Source organism: Penicillium hispanicum (genome assembly GCF_028827665.1).
Source record: "Penicillium hispanicum strain IBT 35686 chromosome Unknown utg000004l_segment0_segment0, whole genome shotgun sequence".
Lineage (NCBI taxonomy): Eukaryota > Fungi > Ascomycota > Eurotiomycetes > Eurotiales > Aspergillaceae > Penicillium > Penicillium hispanicum.
Window position 1 is genome coordinate 3,329,546 of NW_026623196.1, and position 26,241 is coordinate 3,355,786.

Genomic DNA, 26,241 nt, shown 5'->3' on the forward strand with positions numbered 1-26,241 from the left:
AGGGGGATGCTCCGCGCCGTCTATTGCCAGGGGAGAGAGGTGGCTGTATTATATGTTTTAACCTGACGCAACTCAGTCCAATATATTACATCCAGGTGTCATGCCCGTGGTTTCTCATCTCAATACGAACATCCTAGCTAGCAGAATGGGGATCAAGGTAAAATACTTAGGTATGTGTATTGTGTACAGGCTGCTTCACTATCTACCCGAGAGCGGGAGCGTATGAGCCATATGTATATACATACAAGTGCGCAAGAAGATCAGAGACAAGGATTTTGGCTTTTTGTCTTTGTCGAGGAAGAGATGTCAAAGTCTATGGGATACAACATCTGCTAAGGCAAATGGGTGGGTATATCGTGAAACAAGGAACGGACGGGCGGGAACCCAGCCAGCAGGCTTCTTCTGGAAACTCCCGGTTATCGTTGAAGAAAACCAGGCAGGAGAAGACCCGCATGACGGAAAATCAAAAGATAAAGGGACAAGAGACATGACTCAAGAAGCGAAGGAAGACGAAGGAAAGGCTTGACCCGGCGCGAGAGCAGTAGTCGCAGTTCCGAGGTCGGGAGTCGGAAGAGTCATCATCAATATAACGGGGAAAGAGAGACATTAAATCGTAACGGGGCGCACGTGAATACCGCGAAAAGGATTTGCAGATGTAGATGTTCGTCGAAACGCCGCGCTTGAAGTCTATCGGTCATTATCGTAGGCAGTTTTGCTCGGAAGCAGAATCAAGAAGATAGAGAAAAAGGGTGTCTAGGGGCGAGAAACCAAGTCCTGGAAGAATCGGAAAAAGTTGCGCTTCTTCACGGACTTGGTTCGGCATGGGCCGGCAATCTCGGTAGCGGGGGCAACGCTCATCGGGCCCACGATGTCCTCGTCTCCCATTTCCGGGAACTTGGCATTGTCGTGGAGACGGGGGATGCGGACTTGTTCGCATGGGTGGAGGGACTGCGTGAGGGTCAGAGCCACACCATCCACAGACCCAAGCTGGTTGAGCATTGCCTGGTGTTGGGCCCTCCACTCGCGGTTGATGCAATCCCATTTCTCGACAGTGAGCTTGTAGATGTTGGACGTGACGCCGTAGTGCTCACCGGTGCGGACGAGATGCTTGGCAAAGTTGCAACAGGCAACGTCCCAATCGGCACGCAGCTGGTGGAGATTATCAAGATCACAAGTCGTATGCTGGTAGGGCTCAGGTTGGATGGTAAAGTTCGCATGTCCCAACTTGTTGGCCCATTCGTCATTCGGATCTGACAGCATGAACGGGGCCGCATCGCCCGAGACGGTGCGGACAGTGCTTGCGCGGGGCCGACTGATCGATGCCACGGATGGCTTCGAGGACAGCGGAGGCGAGGGGATCCCTGCGAGACGGGGGTCTGAAGCCAACGCGTAACGCCCCGAATCACTTACGTCCGCAACGGAGGGAGACTGCAGCGGGGATTGCACTCGGGAGGCAACCACACTCGTTGGCTCATCACCCATGAAGGGGGGGAGTAACGGGGTAGTCGCTTGCTGGGTATCGTTGTCATCCTGACTCAAACTGTTGACGTGGGAGATGTCGATGGGGCGTGCGCCAGAGTCGCTCACGCGCTCCTCGAAGATCGTGCGAGCGGGAGACGGGGGAATCTGGGAGTCGATGCGGCTGATCGGGCTGACAACGGGGCTTGCGAAGGCGGACGAGGCCGCCGAGTTGGCGCGCGATCGCAGGGCCTCCGGGAACATGTCTCGCTCGGGACTCCCTGAGGCTCGCCTGGACCTCCATTTAGTGGAGATGGTGGAGATGTGTGAACCGATGCGGGAGACTCCTTTCATGGACAAGCTATCTGAGCGGCGTTTCTCCGGGGAAGAGGGAATCTCCATGCCCGTGTCACTCAGATCGTAGCCGTCAGTGGCATCGAGAGGGAAGGGGTCATCGGCTATCGACATGCCGCAATCAAAATGCTCTGTGCAAAGTCAATTAGTGATCTGCATCATTCGCGTAGGACAGTACTAGTGGGTGGCTGGCCAAGCAGGGCTCTTCACATACGGAAATATTGGTCCTCCAGCGAATCTCGGGCCAAGGTTTCTTCTTCCTTGACCCCGGTAAGAAGACTTCGACTTGGACTATCCATGGAGTTCCCCAGACCGGTAGACGAGACCAGTGAAGAAACAGAGCTGGAGATGCGATTGTGACCGGCCGCGGAGAAGAGAGAGAGAGCAGGCGAAGCCGGGGCAGAAGTATTGACTGTTAAAGGCGACTGGAGGCGGGGAGCATCCGTCGCGTCGAGAGGTTCTCGTTGCGCGTCGACAATCTGAGACAGTTTTCGCATTGCGCAGAGGGCGAGGCCGCAGGGCGTCGCGGTGGCTGGTGGGGATGGGGATGGTCGCCGTTGAGCATTGAAGGTGGGGAGGTGGGCTGCAGCGCTCAGTTATGAGCAACGAGGCACAGCCGCAGTCACCGCGGTTCCCGTTGTCCCGAAAGACACGGTGAGCTTGTTCTTGGGCGTCGAAGAAGGAAAGAGAGGTGGCGGTGTGATGGGCAACAGTCGGGAGGAGCTCCGGAAAGCGGGAACTGAAGGACAACGCGGATGAGTGACGGAACGAAAAACCAAAGCACCACAGACAACGAGAGAAAAAGAAAGCGCAGACGTGGACCAAACAAAGTGAGCGGTGCGTTGGCGCTGGGCAGGAAGTGGGCAGAGAAGACAGAGTGGGATGCGATCTGTAGGAGGATTACTCACCTAGCGCAAAGCGCAAATCGCAAATCGCAAATCAGCAAACGGACTGGTGATAATGCGCCTGCCAGGGAGATCCCCGTTCCAAGTGCGACCGAGTGGCTCTGGTGTGTTTTTCTTGCTTTCCTTGCAAGCTTTTCCTCGTCGAGGATGGGAGAGAAGAGGATGAAAGGAAGAAAAGAGAGAGAGAGAGCCAGATCAGCTCTAGACCACACACTAAGTCGACCCAACTCAACGACCCAAGCGTTAGTGGATTCTTTGTTTCGACACACGCGACTCTCGTCGATCCCAATTTGTGGCCAATCAATACGCCCGACAGCATTTAACAGGCCCGAAATGGACCCATTGCCCTTGAATGGAATTTATAAGAGCGTCGATTATTTCAGTTACTCCAAGGGAGTTCCGGTGGTTGTGCCGCCGCAGACCCATGGTTCGCCGTACCTTCCATCCCGTTCTTTTTCGTTTCTCTCCTCACATCTTCCGTTTCTCCTGCTCCGCGGCCGCTTCCCGATGTCAAAGTATCAACCCCAACGGCGCAGGGCTCTCTGTGCAACCCTCCGAACTCCCTCCATTTGATGATATCCCGATATCCCGATACCCCCGATCGTGGAGAGGACAACCCTAGCCCTGACTCTCTTCTCCCGTCCCGAGCCTTGATTGGCCCCAAAAGTGGGCACTGGGGATTTTTACTGGTGTGTGCGAGATCGGCAAGCAGTTCTAGACTGCTGGCCGTGGAGTCCCAAGTGGGCATATGATGCCATCCGCCCCAAAGCTCAGCTTCCTTGTCTTTGAGACATCACAACTACTACATTCCCGCCCATCGTCATTTGGCCTGCGACCAGAGAGACCTGTCAAGGGCGATAGACCACTCTGTCCCATCTTTCAGTTCTGACATCGTCCACCTTGGGCTTGGGGATTCCCCTTTGTCCGGGATCCGTGTTCCCCCCCAACCTCCGCGGGAACGTAATGCACTCACCCGCGAAGACCAAAGAGAAGGTCGCACGGCATGACGGTCGAGCGACGGAGGAGCCGTACCCGTCCGTGGACGCCATAAGAACCTTAGTCCCAGGACCTTTATAGCTGGTTCATCGCCCCCTCGCCGTGTCGCACGGGTCTGCTATCACCCCGACTCTCACAACGTGTCCGTGTCCGGCTCCGACCGCACTGTAATCGGACCTGTACTCTGTGCGCCAGGCCGAGGTGGTATTGCCATGTCTCACGTATCAGTATTCGCCTGAGAGGACAGAGGACAGACGCACTGAATCCGTCCTGTTCGCTCCGACCGCAGTCCCCCATGGCAACGCAGTAGGATATCCAGGCGAGACGGCAGGGTACCTCCGGTCGTGTAAACCCTGTCGACGTCAGATCCACATGGCCACAACGTTTCGGGGAACTCGGGGACCACGTCCAGCGCCAACGGTGATTGGAAGACCCGTCGGGTTACTGGCGGGCGGCAAAGGGGCAAAGGTGCCTCATCCGACGTTCCGGTGGTTCTGGGGCTTGGAGCGAGCCCTGGGTCGTTGACCACCAGCAAAAAACGATCGCGTAAAATGCAGCCGTCCAGCAGAGGTGACAGATCGTCCTCAGAGCGCACATTGGACGTATCACCCACCGCTTCCTGTCCATAGCCTGTGTCCGTTGATGCGTCTGACATCCCCTGATGGCGCAGGGTCCTGCGGTCCGGGTCAGCGCAGAAAAAAATCTCAAACTCAATGGAGTGGATCGGCCGACAAAAGCAGACGGGCCTCTTGCTAGCTCTGTATGAGCAGAAGTACACAAGCCTTTACTTGCATCCTCGAGAACTATTGTGATTATTCAGAATCCGGTCGCGATCCAAATTTCTTGCAAGCATTGCTTTGCTATAGGCATGGGGAGTACGAAAGCAGGATGTGACCCGGGATCAATGTGGCAAGAAGGGGTGCAGTCATACGGCATATATTGGATGTATACCACGTCGACACAAGCCATAGTGGAAGGCGAGTTTCTAACACAATACCCACTACGAGCATGAATAATAGCATCTTCACTTGGTCAACGCGCCGGGAGCCGCCGGCATCAAGGCCCCCTCGGGAGGCTGGTTCTTTTGCTTAAACTCGTCGCACATCTGCTCAAAGGTCACCCACTCGACCCCCTCGTGCTTATTGATGTGCTCGATGATTCTGCAACGCGTCAGTGTCTCTTCCTACCGACGGATGCCATGCCTCGTCTCACCTCTCATGCATGAGTAGCACATGTGGCCGGCCAGACACGTCCGGATGGATCGTCATGGGGAAAACGAACTCGTCGTACTCCCTGTAAAAATAATCGAAGTGATCCTGCGCGCAGCCCTGCCGTCAGCACGCCACACTCGCCCATGACAAATCCCGTCGCAAAGCAGAGGCAGAAACACCAGAAGAGGAAAAGGAACCTACCTTCCAGATATCCTCGACGTCGCGCGGATTGACCCACCCGTGGCTATTCGCCGAATTCTTGATAAACATCATCGGCGGCAGATCATCAATATACCAACTTCCGGGGATCTCCACGAGCCCGGTCGTCTGTCCGCGCACCAGGGGCTTCATCCACGTCTCCGCCTTTTGGCTGTAATCGATCTTCGTCCAGGAATCCCCCGTGCGAAGCCAGTACATCTGGCAGTCCTCATGCGACATGGAATGGTCATACTCAATACCGTAGGCCAGCAGGAGCTCGACCATCTCCGCGCTCGCCTCCCACCACGGTGCCACGATGCCGCGCGGTGGCTTGCCGCAGAAATCCGTGAACATGCGGTAGGTCTTGTCGAGGATGTCGCGCTGCTGCTCTCGGGTCATGGACGCGGGGTTCTCGTGCGAGTAGCCGTGCAGCCCAATCTCGTGCCCGGCGTCGCGCACCGCGGCGCATTCTTCCGGAAAGGTCTCCAGCGAGTGGCCCGGGATGAACCAGGTGGCTTTGATGTTGTGCTTTTCGAACATCTTCAGCAGGCGGGGTGTGCCGACATGGCCGGCCCAGAGTCCTGGGGTGCGAGGCTGGGTGAGCGTCGTGACGGTGGGGGTACGCTTCAATCGCGAGGGAACCGCGATGCTTACCTCGACTGATGTCGCTGACGCTGTCCTCGCCGCCGTACGAGCCGAGCCACCCGGCGACTGCGTCGATGTCAATGCCGTAGCCGACGAGAACACGTTTCTTGCCCATTTTGACTCTGGGGTGGACGGCAATGGACTCGATAGGGGAGTCGGTTGGTGCAACGCGATCTTTTTTTTTCCCTGTAGAATACAGCCAGCTACAGACAGGGTTGTAGGATGCCCGTCAAGGGAAGAGATGATCACACGCGAGGGGAGCAGTTGAAGAAGATACTGAGGGGAAAGAGGGGCTGGGCTGCTGTTATCGAGCTTCCCCCCATCATTGCGAACATCGCGGAAGCTCTATCAAAGGTGGGGGTTGTGCAGCTTCCAAGGTTGCAGGATGTAGCTTGCGTCTCAGCGTTTAGTTAGCGTGGGAACGGTAAGATTGACGTCGAGCAATGGCTATCGCAGCAGTGGTTCTTCTGATTGTTGGATCAGTGCAGCTTTATTAGTGGAAAAAGGTGGTCCATAGAGCGGCGCGAATTGTTGATACGTCAATTGGATATTTCGATTGAAGTATTATTTTATGCTGACAGTTCGTTGTGCATTTCGCTGTAGAGAATTGATTCTCGCTTGTAGGAGGGCTAAATGCTTCTATCGATGTGGTGAAGACTGTTTGTCGCGACTGACCCCAAATAAAAGGTAGAGCATCCTCTTGAAGCACTAGTTCACAGAGACTTGTTAGAACTTCAGCTAGCTCTTCGCTTCCAGCTGGTCTAGCCATACCTCCATGATTCTTCTCCAACTCGCCCTTCACGAGTGGGGTCACCCTATGCGCCAATCACGATTAACCAGTGTCGGAGTGGCCGACGATAAGAGCGAGAGCGAGTTTATTGACGCAGCGCTCTGTCTTCATATCGGCACTCTCCTACCTGGTGGCTGCGCGTTGTAGTATAGACCGTCTCAATATGACCAAAATAGTCACCACTGCCGAAGGTAAGTCATCCAATTGACTGAAGAGGACCCATTCTAACAACCCCAGTCTCCCAGCATAACACGGAGGACAGTTGCTGGGTTATCCTCCATGGAAAAGTGTACGATGTACGAGCATTTCCAGATTCAAATCCTCATATCCAAGTGTGTCTCTGATTGACCCATCCCAGGTCACGCACGTCCTAGCTAGCCATCCAGGCGGCGCCCATGCCATTCTTCGACTCGGAGGCCAAGATGCCACCGAAGACTTCGATCCCATCCATCCCGCCGAAACCATCGAAACCCTCCAGCCTGCACTGGTAGGGTCCATCGACCCTGGTGAGCAGCCACGACCAACGCGCCAGCAAGGAAGTCCTGCATCTCCCGCCATCCCAGTCAACACCCTCCTCAATCTCGACGAGATTGAAGATGCCGCCACGAAAGTCGTCAGCAAAAAGGCATGGGCGTATTACTACTCCGCCGCCGACGACAAAATCTCCAAGGCGTTCAACACGCAGGTCTATCGCTCCATCCTGCTGCGTCCGCGGGTCTTCGTCGACTGTCGGGACTGCCATCTCGAGACCGAGCTGCTAGGTCACCCTGTCAGTTCCCCCCTCTACGTCTCCCCAGCCGCCATGGCGCGCTTGGGACACCCGCTCGGGGAAGCCGGGATCGCAGAGGCGTGCCGGTCCTTCGGAACGCTCCAGATCATTTCCAACAGCGCGTCGATGTCGCCCGAGCAGATCGTCACCAACGCCTCCCCGACCCAGGTCTTCGGCTGGCAACTCTACGTGCAGCTGGACCGGCGCGTGAGCGAGGCCATGCTGGAGCGTGTCAACAAGCTGGACGCGATCAAGTTCATTGTTCTGACCGTCGATGCCCCCGTGTCCGGGAAGCGCGAAGATGACGAGCGCGTGAGCATCCAGACGAGTCCGGCTGGGAGCGTCAGTTCGCAGCTGTTTGCCGGGACGGACCCGTCGATCTCGTGGAGCCAGACGCTGGAGTGGCTGGCGCGGCATACGACGAAACCCATCGTGCTCAAGGGGATCCAGACTCATGAGGATGTGCTGCTGGCAGCTCAGTACGCGCCCGTGATCAAAGCGGTGGTTCTGTCGAATCATGGCGGCCGGTCTCTTGATACCGCGCCGCCGGCTGTTCATACACTTCTGGAGGTCCGCAAATACTGCCCTGAGGTCTTCCAGAAGCTGGATATCTGGGTGGACGGAGGAATCAGACGGGGCACGGATGCGATCAAGGCGCTGTGTCTGGGGGCGAAGGCGGTTGGTATTGGGAGGCCCGCCCTTTGGGGTCTTAGTGCAGGCGGAGTAGCAGGGGTGGAAAGAACGCTTCAAAGTAAGTCGTATTTTGAACGGAGCATTCCCTGGCTGTATACTGACATGGCCATCATAGTTCTGTCGGATGAAATGAAAACGTGCATGCGTTTACTCGGAGTTAAGACGGTCAAGGAACTAGGACCTCAACATGTAAAACCCCTAACTTGGAATACATATACATTCTCTAACTATCTGGTCGACAGGTCAATACGAGCATGGTGGAACAACAAATCTACAACGGACCATCAAATATCGATGGTGGAGGCTTTTCGCTGCTGAAGGGAAAGCTATAGTCGAGCAACCACTCGGGAACTGCTTTCCTGAGTTCGATCATTATTGTCGTTTTCATTCCGTCGTTTTGCAAATGCTACTGGTTGCGTTGGTAGACATAATAGAAAATATTACTATTCAAAAGATAATAAGTATCCTTCTATAATGTATTTTTATAAACTATAAGACTTTAAAGAAAATTATATTAAATAGAGATAAGCTATTTACTAACAAAATATAGAAATTATTTATAGATTAGATTAATATGAATTATAGACTTTTAATAGTCTATTATCTTTAAATAAATAGATAAATAGAATAAATAAACTAAATACTAGAATAGTAGTTATAATATTATATATATATATATATTTGAACCGACAAGGCCTAAAAAACAATGTAATTTAAGAAATTATAATAAATTCATTACTTAAAGAACCACAGAGCTCTAAGACAGTCTATGTGTATTTTGAAATGTTATAATATAAATTTTTAAGCAGAATAGACATGCTGGTTGAAATATAAAATCATGGTTACTATGTGTTTTGGGGTGGTCAGCTCGCTTACCGGTTACGTTAGACTACGCTTTCTTCAAGATTAATGTAAACTGCATGTTGGCCTAGTCCTATGGAATCAATTTGGCTACAGCCCTTCACATCTATAGGATATTTATTATCGACAACGCTATATACAGAGTAAGCTATCTCTGAATAGCTTTAAATACACAAAATAAGTTGCTTATCGTCTTAGATAGGGCAATCCGGGCTTATAACTGTCAGGATAGGGAGGGAACCCAACCAATTGGAATCAAGGAAAAAATCCAAGTTGCTCCTCCGCCTAATCTGCCAATTTAGGGGCATACGTTTAAATAATCATAACATACAGGAACAGGATAAACTATTAATGCGAGTCTCCACACACTCATTCCAACATATTGCTACTAAGGGACGCTAGCGTCTACCGATATAGTGGACATCGCGAGTGTGGGTCGCTGATCTTTCCTGGAGGGTGGGAGATGACTAATGGTATATCCTTGCTAGCCTGGATTGCCTACCCCCGAAATTGTCTATAAAGCCGTTAGCGGTTGCCTATATACGCCCCATTTAATCCTCTAAGGCGTGCCTTTACTTAAGGTCTGTACCAGGGCGTATATCTCTTCCAAGCCGAGGATGATAATATATCAAGGGGTCTATACCTGCTCAGCGCAGCGTGAATACCAATGGCAAAATTCACTTATATGTTCCATTCCTTTCCAAAGGCCCACACAGGAGCCATGTCTTATTTCTGAGACAAGGCGATGACTTATCGATGTGCGCGTAGCGTCTATAGCCGATCAGTACAGCATGAACACCAATAGCAGAATTGCCTTATATATCCCCAGGGCGTCTTTCGTCTACTATAGGCGTTCAAGCGCCCCGTTGGATCAACTACAAATGATCACATACAACAAGGCTGTGTAGCAGGCTACATGATGACTCCATTAAAGTCGCTGCAAAAGGATCCGGTTAGTGGAATAACGATATAGTTATACTTGTGATTATAACCAGGGCGAGAATACTCCTGCATGGGGTTGCGATAATTGGGACCTAGGATTATACAGACTCTGTGTGGTTAGGGTGTAACTGCTGGCCCTGATTCACTGGAAGCCCAAAGCAACTAATCCACCAGACCAGCTCATAACGACATCCGCATATCTAAAAAATTCGATCAAGCCGCCCCCAACGTCCCTTCTACGAATCGCGGGTCTTTCCACATTAGGGCCAACCAACACCCGAAGTAGTGGGTCTGACTATAGGGGACGCCCCCGAGTACCCTCTTCCTCCTGGTTTCGTTCTCTGGCCCCATTTCTTCTATGCTGGTAGTATATTAGTAGTGATGATACCCAAGGTGTTAGCTTCCTCCCCGCCACGACTTTTCCCAAGAGTTACTCCAATTTTTACATCGAGTCCTCATCAATAATCTCCTAAACTATGTTTCTGTGTCGATCTCAGGCCCAGCCACCAGGAGCAATATGGGCTTTTATCGTTCTTCTATTTTATATTACGACTTTTGTTACTGCCGCGCCACCTCGTGAACTCGCGCAACTCGCCGATGACACTGAATATGATTTCAACCTACCCGATACGCTCAAACCGGAGTACAACCAGGCGGACCCAAAAAAGCCATTGCAGAAGATAACTGCGATCTTGGACACCTATTCCCGCAACGGTCCCCTTGATTATAGGGTGGGATTTAATCCCAAGACAGAAATCCCTGCTCCTGCCTTGTTTCTTATAGCTGGCACAGAAGGAGAGATCATGATTCGATTCCCACAACCGGAGCAATCCAGCCCTTTTAGGTTTGGCAAAAAGAAGGCAGAGGATATCCTGAAAGAGCCAGTGTTTCAGAACCTGAAGGTTGAAGTTGCGAGATACGCAAAGCCTGACTCATGTGAACAAGAACGCAAACGTGAATCATGGAGTTTGCGATCATTGGAAGAAGCATTGGCGCCATTAACAAGCAATGGCGGGGAATTCAAGAGTGTTGTGATTTCAAATTCCAAAAAAAAGGAGGCAATTACCGTCAATGGCCAGCCCTTTTACCCTATGCGCCATGAACAATTAATGGTGGCCTTTGGAAAGAAGTTTCAGCAGATTACTGGGGTCCAACCATTCTATGATGCATACCGTCCCATATCACATGCCGCTGAGAAGAATCATCTCATGTTATATCGACGTGTCTATGATCCTGCCACCGGGGACGTAGAGCTCACGTACAATCGAGGAGGCAATGAGATATTCGCCTGTCCGATTCCGTCAAGTGGTGAAAGCACGCAGGTTCATTATGGTGTGAAGGAATACCACCCTCTGCAATAAGGGATTGTTCTTCGGCAGGGTATGTGAAATTAAAGGGCTACCTCTTATCATGTACGAAAAAACCAAGATTTAGGTCTTGTATCTGAATACTACTGTATCGTTACATCTGTCATTGATTCTGTACCTGATCGACAGGCTTTGTACTCTGAAAAGTAGATCTATAACACGATTATCGAGTTGCTGTATCCCCTAAAGATATTGACGGAGGTCGTAGCTAGGCTCAGAGTAAGGGAGACGAGGCTACTGGACCGCTGGGAGGAGAGAGGTCAGAGAGCTGAAGATGGTCATGGATGAGGCTATTCGGATCTATACTTCCGAAGACCACCGCAAGCGCCTCCTGGACTTTCACTCGGCAGGGATAATATAGGCGCCTGACTCTCCTTGGTGAGTCTATATCTTTCATCGTTATCCAGACTAGCCTCTCCGACTAAGGGGCTGTTATTCTGGACGCTTTGTATTGTGGTCACTATATCCCTCGAGACTCCCGCTGGATCTCTGCAGTTTTCCGGCGCGGCCTTAGTGTCGTCCACGATAGGTTCATCATATATGATGGTCTTAGGGCCAGGCCCCGCTTGTGGGGGCTGCCTTCCCAGAAAATCTGGCGAGGGTGATGGCGAGGCAAGCGTGCAAGCAAATCTGACTTCGGGCGGAGTAAGATTTGCCTCGTCGCAGGTTCCTGACGACAGGGTACTGCCTCGATGCAATTCCAGCCTATCAGTTGGGGAAACAGGCGGGCCTACTACATATTAGGGAAACGGAAACAACCCGAACAAAGAGATGACAGTTATACCTACCTAAATGATAGGTATCTGATTCTGCTGGAATGAAAGTCGGATCTAAGTCACTAACAGCCTCTACTAAAAAGCAATGGTCTAGATACTCTAGTGAAGGCTGCCATCGCCGTCACCTTATCCTTGTTGTGTGGGTCTAAGTCAACTACTCAGCCGCACATAAGCTCGCAAGTCCGGGCTCACCTTCTCTTCCCAGCATAGAATATGATTGATTTGAGGACATGAGTATTAGACCAAATGGCGCGGCATCTCACCAACGCAGAATACGCTCTTACAATGCCCAAATCAAGTTCAAGAATTCAAGCAAGGTGTCCTCTGGCCTTACTGCCAAGAGCGCCTTCAAGCAACCAGAGTAATCTACAGCGTATATCTAGAGCGCGTCATGTCCATGGGTCTCAAATGGCAGTCCAAGACAGAAAATACCCGCAACAACCCAAAGCCCAGCACTCACGTAGATAGGGGCACTGCTAAACCCAGTCTGCGACGAGATAAGACTAGCCACCAGACCACCTAGCCGGAGTAATGTCGCTGCAGTCCCTGTTCCAGTGCCGCGATGAGGAGCAGGGAAGGACTCGGGCGTGAATGCATACATGATGGCATATTCTGTGGTCGTTTATTAGATTGAATAAACCGATAGATCCAGTGCATAGAATCCTACCAAAGTTTCCCAGAAGACTGGTGATGCAAGAAAATGCCAGACTAGAAGTAGAGTTATTGACTCCCACGTAGGCAAAGAGGAAAATGGCTGTGACGACAGCCGAGATTCCCATCATCCATCGCCGGCCGAGCCGTGTGTTGACCGAAAAGGCAGCGGACAAGGGTCCCACAATCCCGACCGCCGAGGTGATGCAGTAGTTCCGGTATGTGAGATAAAGAGAAGAGTGTTGGGTGAACTTGGTGGCCAAGTAAGAAGGAAGAAAGTTGAAATATAGCGGGTACCCGATGCCTGGTATGTACATTAGAGTCGTGTTGAAGAAACAGCTGCCACCGAGTACACTCACCGACAGTCAACCATACGGCCCAGATGATGAGCGTTTGACGGGTGAGTTTTGATGTTGCAAACAGAGCACGGTAATGCTCGCCTCGGAAAGCCTGCATGTTCTCCGATATGATCTCCTTTGTAGAGAGCCTAGTGGCCGGGCCGTCCTCGCTAGGCGTTGTCCCTACAGGAATATCGATCTCGCGAAGCATTCCTATAGTCAGGGGTTCGGGCTTCTCATTCTGTCGAGCGACGTAATTCACGGCGTCGACGGCCTCCTGATCTTTTCCTTGAGACAGGAGGTATCGGGGCGTTTCGGGAAGCTTGAAAAGAAAGATGCGAATAAAGGTAAAGGCGAGCGCTAAGCCTCCCAGGGTGATCATCGTGTATCTCCTGACAACGCCGTTAGTTCGTGGACAACACTTGTAGCTCCTGTTTCTACGTACCATCCCATGTTATCAGACCGCGGACACGTCGCTGGCGTTGCGTCGGTCGCACAGCTGAAATTGGCCAAGAATACCCAGGCAACCAGCGAGACAATCAACTGAGCTAGATTCCACCATGCGGAGAGAGCTGTGAGGAGGTATTGATGACTGGCTGAGGTTAGCCGCAATAATGACCTTCTCACTTGGAGGCAACTCACCTCCCGGGCACAAACTCCAGAAATATCATCGAGTCGACAGGCACGTTCCCACCAGCAGCCGTGCCAATAACGGCCCAGAGGGCACTGAAAGCAACAAAATTCATCGAGCCAGCTGCAGCGCAGAGGAAGACTCCGGCAATGAGAAGAGTGCAATTGAACGCCGGCCGACGGCCGATCAAGTCACTGGAGATACCCCAAAAGGACGCGCCGATAATAAGGCCAACATAGTACGCGACGGAGCTGTAGCTGACTTTGGTGATGTCCGAGAATTCCTGCTCGATGGGAGGCTGGACACTGCCGATTCCCTGAGATGCGAACTGGGAAGGGAGCAATCAGTATGATGAATTCAGGGTGCGAAGGAAGAACATACGTTGTCGACAATCCAGCCAAAGCCTGTGACCACGAAGAGTTTCCATTGGAATCTGGAATTGTGAGTATAACTCTCGATAGATGGAGTATTGGATTCATACCTTCCCATGCCAATCTCCTCCATGCATTTGCCTACCAGTTCTGACTTCAGGCGGTAGGCTTGGGTGGTGGATGAGCCATAGAACTGCTCAACTTCATGGTCCTGGAGGGCAATGACCTTTCCTGTGCCTTCATGCTCCTGTGATGCATCAATGGGCAGGGTATGCTTCTCGTCAGAGCGAATGTCATCCATCGCGAATCGTTGAATCTGGAGTTCACTCGTTCTCTCATACCCGGCTCATATACTCTGGTATCAAGCAACTTACTATGCCTATAGAAACTAACTACTCCGCCCAAACTAGATTTCAGCCAGTTACGAATTCTGAACGATTGCAAAGATGGGGGGAGAGTGATAGCAGGGTCAGATCCCCCACTCTTGAAGCGAATGTAGGGTCTAGACCCGGAACCAGCACTAGATAGTAAATTCTCAAGGATATAGGACGGAAACTTCCTAGAGATAACTACCTATTGTCAGTTGGCACTGTAGTATGCTGCTGTCATCCATGGTATTGCGTTCTCCCCTCGTGATGTTAAGAATTCTAGAGCCCTACAACTGAACATTGGGAAATCGAGGCCGGGCAGTGCATTGGAGGGAACTGAATTGGTCTGGAATGTTGCAATCTACCTTCTCGATTTCTCTCCGGGAAGATATTAGTAACTATCTTGTACCGAACTTCCGGCCACACATAAGCCTCAGCCTCCCAGCTTCACGCCTGAAACGAATTGTCGATCGCATTCTGTTCGTATGTGGGTGTCACATGACCCACACACTTAAGCTTCCTCTCAAGTAGATAGATCCTCCATCATCATCATTCATATGCATGATCATCGTACATCATACTCTCACAGGTTATGAGCCCTCCTGCTCGTCTTCAGTAGAGTCTCGCACCTCTACTGTGCCCCTCGCTCACGCGTGCGCTGGTGACCTCGCCGTCGCTGGTTTTATCTTAACCTTGCTGTCGCTCGGCAGCAGCACTTTTCTGGGCAGTCTTTCCTGCCTACCCCCTACCGTCTCTAGTACACTTACTCACTGCTGATATGCGTTAGCGGAGTCCCTGTAGGGTTTATGGTCTGGTTGGCAACTCCACTGGAATATATATATACACTCACCTCACTGGTTGACTCTATGTTAACTATCTACTCTATTGTCTTTGCGACGCTGGATTCGAACTCTATGTAGTTAGTTCTACTGGAGCACTGAGTTTCAGCTTGATTTATCAATAAATTACCTTGCTGTCGCGATTCCCTATAAATCTATCGACCTGTACTGATCTATACTGGATTTTAACCAATCAGCTTCTATGCTGCTTCTTTGTTATTATGGGTGAGGAGAAGATCACTGACACTGTGCTAAAGCTCTAAGGAGCTGTGAACTGGTATCTATGGGTATACGCCCTATGTATTACGCTTAACGCCTGAGATGAAGAACTCTAGCGTATTATTACTGGCTAAAATTAGTTAGTTTACTAGGACCTAGTCGCTATACTGTCTTAGGTGGAGATAACTTATTGTATAGCTCTCTAACTTAATAAATCTGAGAACTAAGTCACTATTGATAATTGGTCTAATTGGGTGTAGGAGTATATAATTACTCTTAATGAAGAATATTAGATCTGGCGACCTCTCTAGAACTAAGCTCTTTATCTGTTTAATGCTACCCTAGATAATAACTTATGATTGTTTATCACTAAGTATGACCTCACTACTAAAGTATACTAATTGCTAGTTGTTAACTTTGGCACTGCTATATCTGATACCTTTCTAATCTGCTATAATGAATAAGTCTTATACTATTATTATAGAAATAGTGGTAACCCTACTTAATTTGTCACTAAGTGGCATTATCTCCTAAATAAATTAGTTAAGACTTTTGGATCTATTTAGTATCTTTTAGAATATTAGCAGTTTAGCTAGTTTATAACTGCTATATATATAGCACTAGAGACTAAACTATAGTTTTAAACCTTTAAACCTAATCTAATAAAACCTAGTTTTATAAAATATATATATACTGACTTTCTTAATTATAAGATATATAGGAAGTGCTTAACTGCTGTATTAGTTACTACTTAGTAATAGAAGTCTAAGAAGAAGGATTTAAAGGATAAGGATAATAAAGAAAAGAAGTTCTGCTGGTATATATATTATATTTAGAAAGTTAGTTATACTAAGGCTGAATGCTTTTTTAATCTTAAGAATACTAGAAAAGATTAATTTACAATTTTTTTATAATAGAATTAGTCTAAGTGTGGAGGATATACTAGTTATAGATTTTATTAGGGTAATTATTATACTGCTGCTATATTAATATAGGACTGTGTTTAAAAGATTAATAATAATAATTTACTATAGCTGTCTTAATAATTTCTGAATGCTGCTTATATATAAATTGCCTATATTTATATATTTATTTTATCTATTAGTGATAGTGATCTAGAAGTTAACTGATAGATGCTAGATTCTGGTGTATCTAACTATATAATACTATATTATTTAAATTTTGTTAATTTTAATAAATATTGTATTTTAGTTTTTATAGCTAATAATACTATTTAATATATTAAAAGGTATAGTGATATTACTATCTCTGTTTAAGATTAGTGCTCTGATTGCTAAGATAAACTTTTATTAATTGTCTTAAAGAATTACTAGTTAGTGTTAGTGATAGTATTTAATCTGATCTTTTACTATAAGCTTTATAATAATAATTATATCTTTTCTGTTTTTAGTTTATATATTTTATTAATTAATAAGATATCTAATAAGGTTATAGCTATTAGCTATAAAAAGAATTCTTAGTACTAGATTATAATTAATCCTAATATATAATTGACCTATTTTATAAGAGTTAATCTGTTTATTTATTTAGTATCTATATTAGGTGCTAAGAGTCCTAAATCTATCTTAATAGACTTTATATATCACTGTATATACTATATTAATAAGTATAAAGTCTGTTATATACTAGAATATATAGATAGAATTATTATTAAAAAAGACTTAGCCTTTAAGTATCTTTATCTACTATATTTATTTAAAAAGGGTTATTTACTTTTATTTAGTTAATCTAAGCCTATTTATATCTATCTAGGTGATATAGTTTATATTAATATATAGGGATCTATTAGTATTATTGTCTATAAAGGCTATTGTTTCTATATATCTTTTACTGATAATACCTTTTATTTTTACTAGGTCTATCTTCTTTATATAAAAGATAAGATTATATAGTGCTTCTGTAATCTTAATATTTACTTTAAAATATAATTTAGCTATTAAATTAAGTGTATATAGGGTGATAATATCTATAAGTATAATTTATTTACTAATTACTGTTAAATATATAGAATTAAATAGGAATCTATATTACTCTATATACTATAGCTGAATAGCATTATAGAAGTAAAAAATTGCTAGCTTATTAAGCTATTTATTATAGTAATATCTAAATACTAAATTTTAAAATATCTCTAGGGAAAGCTATTACTTAGTGTAAACTATACTATAAATAGGTTATAGTATTTAAAGGTGGATATAATACTATATAAAGCTTTTTATAGTAAATAACTAAATCTATTTAATTTATATATACTAGGGTGCTAAGTATAGTATCTTATTCCTAAGGAAAAGTATATAACTAAGCTATCTCTTTATATAGCTAAAGGTTGCTTATTAGGTTATAACTATAATAGTTTATATTATATTTATAATATATATTTAAAGAAGACAATAGTTTTCTATTATATTGCTTTTTAGGAGCTAACCCTATAGGAGCTTTTATACTTTAATTATAATCTAGATACTCTATTTAGATATACTAATCTCTATCTAGAAGAGATAAAAACCCTATTAGATTATAACTAATTAGTAGCTTACTGCTATATATCTATTAACTTTATTAACTAGGAGTCTCTTAAACTAGTAATTTATCTTATATAAGAACTATCTATTTTAATAGCTATATAATCTATACTATAAATACTAGTTTTAATTAACTATATATTTATATCTCTAGGACTTATATACTATTTATCTATTATTTCTAACCTTTATATTCCTATTATCTATATACTACTATCTAAATATATTTATATACTAAATATTGCTTTAGAGGAGAAGGTAATACTATAAGAAGAAGTTTTAGATAAAGTCTAGCTAATAAAGATTACTACTAAAGAGGTAGAACTCTATAATACTAAGATAGAGTGGGGTAATAAACTAGTTCTAGTAATCCTTTTTAAATCACTTAAAGAAGGCCCTTAATATTTAGTATATATTTAGGAATAAATACTCTATTAATAAACTATATCTATATATATTAAAGATATTATTAATAAAGCTTATTTAATCTTATAATCTACTAAATTAACTAAGACTTAATTAAAATTCTGAATTTATAGTATAAAGTTATATATTTATATAAGAAAGCGAAATAGCTATCTGCTACTAAAAAAGAACTACAGTGTTAACGCCTAAATAGAATCTAGTAAGTTATTAATTAAGTCTATAAAAAAAAGACTCTTTCTTTTTAATAGATATTTAAGATTAAAACTAATAGTACCTATAAAATATATTTAGTGATATATAGTTTTAAATAGATACTACTAGACTATAATAAGATCTATTTAGTTACTGCTAAACCTATTTCAATAAAAATCTTTATAGCTATTACTATAGTATTAAATTAGAAGATTTATTATATAGACTATATTATAGTATTTTTTAATACTAAACTAAAAAAAAAGATTTATATTAATTTACCTAAATTAGAGTAAGAAGACTATCTTAGTAAAATAGAATAGCTAATTAAGACCTTTTATAGGTTAAAATAATCTCTTTAGGAGTAATATAATCTAATTTCTAGTATCTTAATTATATTTAGTTTTATATATTTCTAATCTAATAATTTAGTCTTTAGTCTTTATATAACTAATTATTATATCTATATATTTATCTTTATAGATAATATATTAATTCTATTACTAACTAATTTAAATATTAATTAGGTAAAGACTAATTTTACTTATTACTTTAACCTAACTAATAATAAATATATTAAATAGTTTACTGATATTAATATTGATTTTAGAGCTAATAGATTAATTTATCTCTATTAAGTATCCTATATAGATAAGATTTTAATATATTTTAGTATAATAACCTATAAACTAGTGTTAACTCCTTTTATTGATAAAAATATCTTATATCTTTTATAATCAATAGCTTTTAGTAATAATATTAACCTATACTAAAAAATAGTTAGATCACTTATATAGCTAATAGTTTTAATAAGACTAAATATCGCCTATACTATTATTAAACTTATATAGTATATATATAATCCTTTTTAGGACTATCTAACTGCTCTTTACTGTATTTTTTAATATCTTTCTAGTACTAAAACCCTAGAGATTATTTACTATCCTATATTAATTAATAGCTTATTTAGCTACTATAATACTAACTAAGCAAGATAACACTTTAAGGACTATATATTAACCTCTAGCTATATCTTTAAGCTCACTAATAGCCCTATTACTTAGGTATTAAAGAAACAGACTATAGTTATACTAAATAATATAGAAACTAAATATATTACAGTATCACTTTTTTATTAGGAAATAATATAGATTTAATAGTTCCTTAATAAGATAGGACTCTCTAAACTAACACTATAACCTATACCTATCTATAGAGATAACAAAGGATATCTTAATTTAACTAAGAATCCTAAATTCTATTAGCGTACACATTATATCGCTATTAAATAGCATTATCTATGCGACGAGGTGTGCAAGCTTATCTGCATATTCCAATAGGTCTCCTTAGTTGAATAGGTCGCCAATAGTTTAACTAAACCACTTAAATAGACTAAATATAACTGTTTTATCAGCTTACTGGGTCTTATAACCTAAACTGCGCTTTCCTGCGCTGATTCCTGGCCTCTGATTGGTTAGATCAAATTGCATACTCGATGGACGTCGATATCATCTGTATCTATAGCTCAGTAGCTAGGGGGGTGTTCGTATGTGGGTGTCACATGACCCACACACTTAAGCTTCCTCTTAAGTAGATAGATCCTCCATCATCATCATTCATATGCATGATCATCGTACATCATACTCTCACACATTCATGTGGGCGGGACCTTTTACGATATTATTAGCTATGGGACATTCTATTAGCGTGGACTTGGTGGTGATGTAAATTAAGCAAGACGAAATCCAAGAATGTACCGCCACCACCTTCCTCTTTGCGCGCTTCCTGTAGGGAAGCTCCTTTCTAACAACCCATTTCCTTCGTGCTAATACTTCGCCCCTTTGTATCCCACTGGGAGCATTGGGATTGGGGCAGAGGTTGAATTCCTGTTGAAAGCCACTAGGCTATTGATGAAGTTCTCTAAACCTGATTCATCCTTCCCTTAGTCATTGGCATCATCAGGCTTGCGCGCTAGAATGGACCGAGTCTGAGCAACAAAATCCTCACGTGTCAGCTTCCGATCATCCATGAGAGACTTGAGCTCCTCAATTCGATCGACCCGTTCGTCATATCGCTTCAATTCGAGCTCCTTGCCTTGCGCAAAGACTTTCACTTCCTCTCGGTCTTCAAACCTTTTCAAGGTATCCAGCCACCACCGTAGGCCGTGATGTCTTTGCAACTGACCGCATGGAAATGATTCACAGTCAAAAAAGCCAGCAGATAGTATCATATGGAGCCACATGGCTCCTGTGCTCCTGGACCATTCAACAAGGGTTGAGAGCTCCTTCTTTTCGTGCCCTAATATCTTCATCTCTTCTTCTTTAAGCACCGATGTGAAGATCTCGAGATACCTCATGTACCTGCTGGCAACTCGAGGAGGCTTCCCCTCCTTATAATCCCATGCTTCATTAATTGGGCGATCACCCAGAAGCCACCATGGTCCTGACGCAAATAATTGTGCGGGGCCAGCGTAGATCCACTCGAGATCTACTACCCCGACAACAGTGAGATCGTCGTGGCCCCTCACAATTAAGTTTCCGAGGCCAAAATCAGCGCAGATTAGCTTAAAAGGCCCATGATTGAAGTTTGGCTCAACAAGGTCCGGTAATAAGGACTTTAAGACCTCCAGAGATGCGTATGCTTCACAGGCACTACGCCACCCCGTTGCTGAATTTGGCTGGTCTTTAAGCTGCTGGTGATCTTGGCGAAGGAGATATTGAAAATACTCAGTGGCCGAATCAAATCCTTTATTCCGGTCACCTATAACTGTTAATCTATGGAATATGAATATGGGATTCATAAATATACCGAATACATCGACTCCGCCTTCATGGAGAATACCATGGGCCTTCCATGTCAAAGGGCGTATCGGCGCTGTAAATCCTGTTTGCGGCGTTGGAATGCTGCCAATTTTGTCGAAGTTGATTTGGAAGAGCTCCAGCATGAACCTGGCCATTTGTCTGTAGATACACTCTATGTCGTCGTCACGAAGATCCTGTTTGAGCAGTCCGGATTGACTATCCACAAATAGGTTGTCAAGACTGATGCCACGGATAAAGTCCATGAGTAGAAAAGGGCCTAGCCCTAGTGGGTTGTCATTTGAATAACCCCACGCCCTGACAACTGGGACGGGTATAGACGTTTCCTCTCGAAGTAAATGAAGACCCTCTGCCTCCATCATAATCTTCTCATCAGCCAGATTTGGGCTCACGCTTGAGACTCGCGGGAGGCGTAACACCCACGTTGTTTCGTCATCGAATATAAATATCTGACAAAGATTGTATGAGCCGTTCAAGAAGCCCCCTTCTATGCGGCAGGGGAGTTTGCAAGGGTGGAAAGTCGACACCCAAGAGCAAAGCTGGCCGTTGAGCCGGGCTTCATTCACCTTGTCAACCCATTTGGACTCTTGAACCTTGTGAAGGTGAAGAAAGCCTTCGTGGGGATACATGGTAACAGTCCAGCAAAGATTGGATGGGGATAGGTGGAGCAGGAATGTTATGGCTGATGGGATCAGGCAAGGAATGAGATGATATGATTGGTTCAATGAACTAATCCTTTGGGGGGGAGGAAAAAAGAAGAATATAACTGCATCATGGAACAGGCCCATAAGTATGCAAACCGGAATTCCATCCTCCGTCTTCCCCGCTCCATATATCACATCTGGCCGGCGTGCAGCTACATGATATATACTACATACATGACGCGTGCTCCGGGGTCTCCGATCGGCAGTTCGGTGCCGAATCACTGCCGAACGACTGCATGCCGTAACAGATCATTGACCCTGAGCGGAAGATCAGAGCGCATAACAGGCAGTATCGCCCTTTTAAAGGAAATCCAGTATATAGGTATTATCACTACCGGTATTTTCGAGCCAGTGATAATCTCGTTGAGTCAGTACGTGTAGGGAGCAATATTATCGAGTCATGGATTAATATGGATACCTTTGTCGACCAACCACAAGAACAGCATAAGCAGCAGCGCTGCCACTGACTCCGTCAAGACAATCCACTTAAACTATTCCCACCAATAACAACACGATACCTGTATGGAACTGCTTCCTTCAGGTGCCAGAACTCCACAAGGGTTGCCCGGTCCAATATTATGTAATATAAAGAGGCGTGTAAGGTCTATAGCGTGGGATGCAAATATTTAGTAACGATTACACTGTCCTCCAGTTCTCTCGGATAGTTTCATGCCCCTACCCGAATCTCACGTTGTTCTCTCTATGCCCTTAATTGACTGTAGTAGTATATTATATAGCTGGTATCGAAGATGCCGGGTTTCCCTCGGTTTGTGAGATTTCCATTATACAGCGAGTCATTTTGATTCGCATTCACAGCCCTTAGTTCTCAAATATTTGCTAACAGTATAGTTCACTAGGTCCACCACCATGAGCGTCATCTTCGGAGTGCTGTCCCTCGTTTCTTTAATCGTTTCCCCCTTCCTCGCGACCTGGGCACTACGCGCATACCATGCAACAGTCCAAGATATAGGAGGGTCATCTACTATCTATACACCCGCTACAGGCAAGGGATGAGAACCCATTTATGAACATTATCCGAGAGGCCAAAGGACAGAGCAATCTACTCAATCCCGATGCAACATTCAACGGAATCAATATTATCGAGAAGGAATTTGGAGAAGATGACTGGACAATCGCTTTTTATAATGGGCGGAAAAGCACCACGTTTGCGGTAGTTTTGGCCGGGGGGGCTGCTATCGTGGAGATCACAGCGACTGAGTTGCTTAAATGCTATCGCAATGGGAACTCGCAATCTGTGTTTTTACCCGATGTATGCGACCAAAAGCTTCGCATGCCGCTGAGAGCAGCACTAGCTGCAATTACCAATGGGTGGCAAAGAGCGAACATTGTCCCTCTTAGATTGCTCTTCCACACCCAGCTGATACCTTTAACAAAGGCGCAACAAGAGCAGGGCCGCAGTGGTGTCCGATGCTCGCTCGCTGTGGCTGTTGTCGAAGATGAAGCAGTGAACTTTCTGGATAACGGCAAAAAGAATATAGTTCCTACTATTCTTTCTGAAGATCGAATGCATTCGGCGCTGATTCAGAGACCACGTGGACCCGCTGCGTATAAGGATGGCGAAAGCAATCTTCATTCTGCGAACGTGATTGCAATCCAGTGGAAATGGACTGAGACTGCCACAGGGTATACACTCTGGGACGGCAAGGCCAAATCAATCAAAGATGAACTGCTTTATAAGCATGATGATGGGGGATGGTATCCGTTTGGGGTGTTTCCTGTACAGCTGCAAGGCCACTCGCAGAGCATTCAACATGAAGATCCACATGTCACTACTGGTGATATTCAGTACGAGGGGAACTGCGGTCCTGTGTATCATACTGCGGGCTGCCCCGGAGGAGGCCAGTGCCATTTCAATCCAATTTATGAAGAGTGGCAACAAAATCACCCCAGTGACGATCCGGATCCAATGGCAATTACCGTCAATGGTGTGGCCTACAACAATCCCGGCGAGGAGTACCTGGGCTCGATGGACTGCATGCCAGGATGTCAGGACTACGACCCTGTTGATTGGCGTGTCTGGACTATCTTACAAGACTCCCTGAAAGACGACTCCTCGAAATGGGAACAAGAATTGAGTCTATTGGGCGGGTTTGTGGAAGGAAGTCAGGCTCATCTCTAAATATCGGGATCTGCATGCTATCTCGGGGATCTTGTCAAGTCCATATTCATCTCGGTGAAGACTTAATGGGTTTATAAACATGCTAAGCTGGGACCTGGTGGTGTGAGTTATTCGGTGTGACGTGTGATCATATATATTGCTGCTTTGATGCTCCTCTGATGGCGGCGCTGAAATGGAGCAGCACAGACTAGGCCACGTATTGTGACGCAGGCAAGCCTACAAAAGACAGGGAAGAAAACCCGAGATGCAGGGTCCAGAAACAGGTAGATCAAAGCTGGGGAGGAGAAGGAAGGAGAGTTCAGGCGGTGCCGAAGGTCCACCTTTGTGGGCCGAACTCTCGACCAATCAGATCTCCCTAGGGTAAGCTAGTACTAGCCCTAAATATAAACAATGTAACCAATCTAAACCAGTCAATGTATATAAACTAAACAATATTTGTAAACTGAGTAAACTAGATCTAGAGGTCCTGGGTTTGAACCTAGGCGAGGTCGAATCTTTTCTTTTTGTAAACGAAGTAAACAGTATCTAAAAGTCCTAGGTTTAAACCTAGGCAAAGTTAAATCTTTTCTTGCTTCTAAGTATACTGTTATTAGCTAACTAGTTTCTCCTGCTGTATACTTAGGAACTATAGTGAAGTATAGTGATAATAATTGGTATATTTAGGGTTATTATATATCCTTTTAGTTAAGATCTAAGCTTACCTTTAAGCTCTAATTTATAGTTATCCTCTAAGTCTAAATTAGCCTATATATTATTTTCTATAGTAGCTAGTTAGTGATCTAGATTCTTTAGTCTTAGTTTATTTAAATAAATATTATAATACTTTTTTAGCACTATAACTATATTTTTTAAGATATTTATATTATATTAAGATAGATTATTATTATAGTTTATCTAGTATATCTAATACTATAGTTTTTAATTATTATAGTAAAAGCTAAAGATCTTTTCTACTTTAAACTCTTCTTTATTTTACACTTTAATTAGTAGTAAAGGAATTTTAGTTTATCTTAATAAAGATTTTAATTTTAAAACTAGATATAGTTTTTTAGAGTAAAACTAAAAATAAACTTATATTAACTAAAAAAAGTCTAGTTTAAAAGCACTATTATATTCTTTTAGGATTTTAAATAATTTAATTACCTATTTATTAAGTTTTTAAAAAGGTTAGTTTATAGTAAAGTGTTTTATTATTAAAAGTATTTAACTGCTTTTTTTAAAGTTAATCCTTTATTAATATTAGTTAGCTTATTTTTTTTAGTATTTCTATACTAATAAAATATTTTCTTTAATCTAATTCTAGATATCTTATATCTAATTAATAAAATCCTATATCTCTATATATTTAGTATTTATTTCTATTTTAGAGATACTAAATTATTAGTCTAAAAAGGTCTTTAGTTTATATCCCTATTTAATTATAAATAAAAATATTCTTATTAACTTATACACTAATACTATCTATATAAAATTAACTATAAATAGTTTATCTAATTAGTTATTTTAGTAAAAAAATATTACTATATATAGCTTTTATTTAATAAATTAAATTATAACTTTAAACTACTTATCTATTTAAAAGTAATAAACTATTAAAAATCTTTAGTTAATCCTAAATACCTTATAGAGATACTTCTAGAAATCAGTAATAAATTAGCTATCTTTATTAGAGATAATAGTTTTAAAAAGGCTATTATATTAGTAAATATAATATAAAAATATATTTACTAAGTCCTAAATAATAGCTATATAATAGATTAGTACTAAAATATAATATTTTAAAAACTAATTTATAACCACTAATATTATATTAAATCCTTTTTAGTCCTTTAGTAAAAATATAAAGTCTATACTAATATATATTTATAGCTAAAAGGGCACTAAAAGTAGATTTAATAGTTTAGGCTTTTTATCTTACTAAGTCTTAGTTTATTTATAAACTATATAGTTATTATAATATCTTTTAATATCTTTTTTTATATCTTTTTACTAAAAGTTCTTTCTTTTTAAGAACTATTTTATCTTTTTTAACTTT

General features: G+C 43.8%; 7 protein-coding genes across 7 annotated transcripts; 3 read left to right on the forward strand and 4 right to left on the reverse strand.

Annotated features, from left to right (window-relative positions):
• Positions 1 to 753: 753 nt before the first annotated feature.
• Positions 754 to 2,309, reverse strand: N7459_005033 (uncharacterized protein; the record flags this gene model as incomplete). The annotated part of the gene is made up of 2 exons (XM_056944217.1): positions 754 to 1,943; positions 2,027 to 2,309. The coding sequence occupies 2 exons, from the start codon at positions 2,307 to 2,309 to the stop codon at positions 754 to 756; spliced, it is 1,473 nt and encodes a 490-aa protein (XP_056801100.1).
• A 1,621-nt stretch (positions 2,310 to 3,930) lies between these two features.
• On the reverse strand, positions 3,931 to 5,882 carry N7459_005034 (polysaccharide deacetylase family protein; the record flags this gene model as incomplete). The annotated part of the gene is made up of 5 exons (XM_056944218.1): positions 3,931 to 4,387; positions 4,742 to 4,873; positions 4,926 to 5,041; positions 5,126 to 5,703; positions 5,777 to 5,882. 5 exons carry the CDS (start codon positions 5,880 to 5,882, stop codon positions 3,931 to 3,933), a joined length of 1,389 nt encoding a protein of 462 aa, XP_056801101.1.
• An 838-nt stretch (positions 5,883 to 6,720) lies between these two features.
• Positions 6,721 to 8,351, forward strand: N7459_005035 (FMN-dependent dehydrogenase-domain-containing protein; the record flags this gene model as incomplete). Its single annotated transcript, XM_056944219.1, has 5 exons — positions 6,721 to 6,748; positions 6,795 to 6,853; positions 6,916 to 8,077; positions 8,135 to 8,208; positions 8,262 to 8,351. The coding sequence occupies 5 exons, from the start codon at positions 6,721 to 6,723 to the stop codon at positions 8,349 to 8,351; spliced, it is 1,413 nt and encodes a 470-aa protein (XP_056801102.1).
• Positions 8,352 to 10,298: 1,947 nt separating this feature from the next.
• On the forward strand, positions 10,299 to 11,183 carry N7459_005036 (uncharacterized protein; the record flags this gene model as incomplete). The annotated part of the gene is made up of 1 exon (XM_056944220.1): positions 10,299 to 11,183. The coding sequence occupies one exon, from the start codon at positions 10,299 to 10,301 to the stop codon at positions 11,181 to 11,183; it is 885 nt and encodes a 294-aa protein (XP_056801103.1).
• A 1,161-nt stretch (positions 11,184 to 12,344) lies between these two features.
• Positions 12,345 to 14,257, reverse strand: N7459_005037 (MFS transporter; the record flags this gene model as incomplete). The annotated part of the gene is made up of 7 exons (XM_056944221.1): positions 12,345 to 12,577; positions 12,633 to 12,920; positions 12,976 to 13,346; positions 13,400 to 13,546; positions 13,597 to 13,913; positions 13,967 to 14,018; positions 14,067 to 14,257. 7 exons carry the CDS (start codon positions 14,255 to 14,257, stop codon positions 12,345 to 12,347), a joined length of 1,599 nt encoding a protein of 532 aa, XP_056801104.1.
• Positions 14,258 to 20,485: 6,228 nt separating this feature from the next.
• Positions 20,486 to 21,607, reverse strand: N7459_005038 (uncharacterized protein; the record flags this gene model as incomplete). Its single annotated transcript, XM_056944222.1, has 2 exons — positions 20,486 to 21,303; positions 21,352 to 21,607. The coding sequence occupies 2 exons, from the start codon at positions 21,605 to 21,607 to the stop codon at positions 20,486 to 20,488; spliced, it is 1,074 nt and encodes a 357-aa protein (XP_056801105.1).
• Positions 21,608 to 22,933: 1,326 nt separating this feature from the next.
• N7459_005039 (uncharacterized protein) lies at positions 22,934 to 24,206 on the forward strand (the record flags this gene model as incomplete). Its single annotated transcript, XM_056944223.1, has 2 exons — positions 22,934 to 22,963; positions 23,070 to 24,206. The coding sequence occupies 2 exons, from the start codon at positions 22,934 to 22,936 to the stop codon at positions 24,204 to 24,206; spliced, it is 1,167 nt and encodes a 388-aa protein (XP_056801106.1).
• Between the last annotated feature and the right edge of the window lie 2,035 nt (positions 24,207 to 26,241).